Source organism: Parathielavia appendiculata, assembly GCF_033297405.1.
Source record: "Parathielavia appendiculata strain CBS 731.68 unplaced genomic scaffold N657scaffold_31, whole genome shotgun sequence".
NCBI classification, from domain to species: domain Eukaryota; kingdom Fungi; phylum Ascomycota; class Sordariomycetes; order Sordariales; family Chaetomiaceae; genus Parathielavia; species Parathielavia appendiculata.
Window position 1 is genome coordinate 132,757 of NW_026944250.1, and position 306 is coordinate 133,062.

Here is a 306-nt window from a genome sequence, read left to right on the forward strand (position 1 = left end):
AAACCAGGGCCGGTGGAAGGAGGCCGAGAAGCTAGAGGTACAGGTGATGGAAACTCGCAAGACGAAGCTCGGGCCCGATCATCCCGACACGCTGATCAGCATAGGCAACCTGGCGTTCACGTATAAGAATCATGGCCGGTGGGAGGAGGCTGAGAAGTTGGAGGTGCAGGTGATGGAAACTCGCAAGACGAAGTTTGGGCCCGATCATCCCCACACGCTGGCCAGTATAAGCCACCTGGCGTCGACGTACCGGAATCAAGGCCGGTGGGAGGAGGCCGAGAAGCTGGAGGTACAGGTGATGGAAAC

General features: G+C 58.5%; 1 protein-coding gene across 1 annotated transcript in view; it reads left to right on the top strand.

Moving 5' to 3' along the window:
- Positions 1–306, top strand: part of N657DRAFT_650562 (uncharacterized protein) — a gene marked incomplete at its 3' end in the record, with an annotated part of 4,576 nt that overhangs the window by 3,339 nt on the left and 931 nt on the right. Inside the window, exon 5 of the mRNA XM_062793971.1 lies at positions 8–295. Coding sequence (XP_062642912.1) covers positions 8–295 — 288 coding nt within the window. The remainder of the gene's footprint in view (positions 1–7; positions 296–306) is intronic.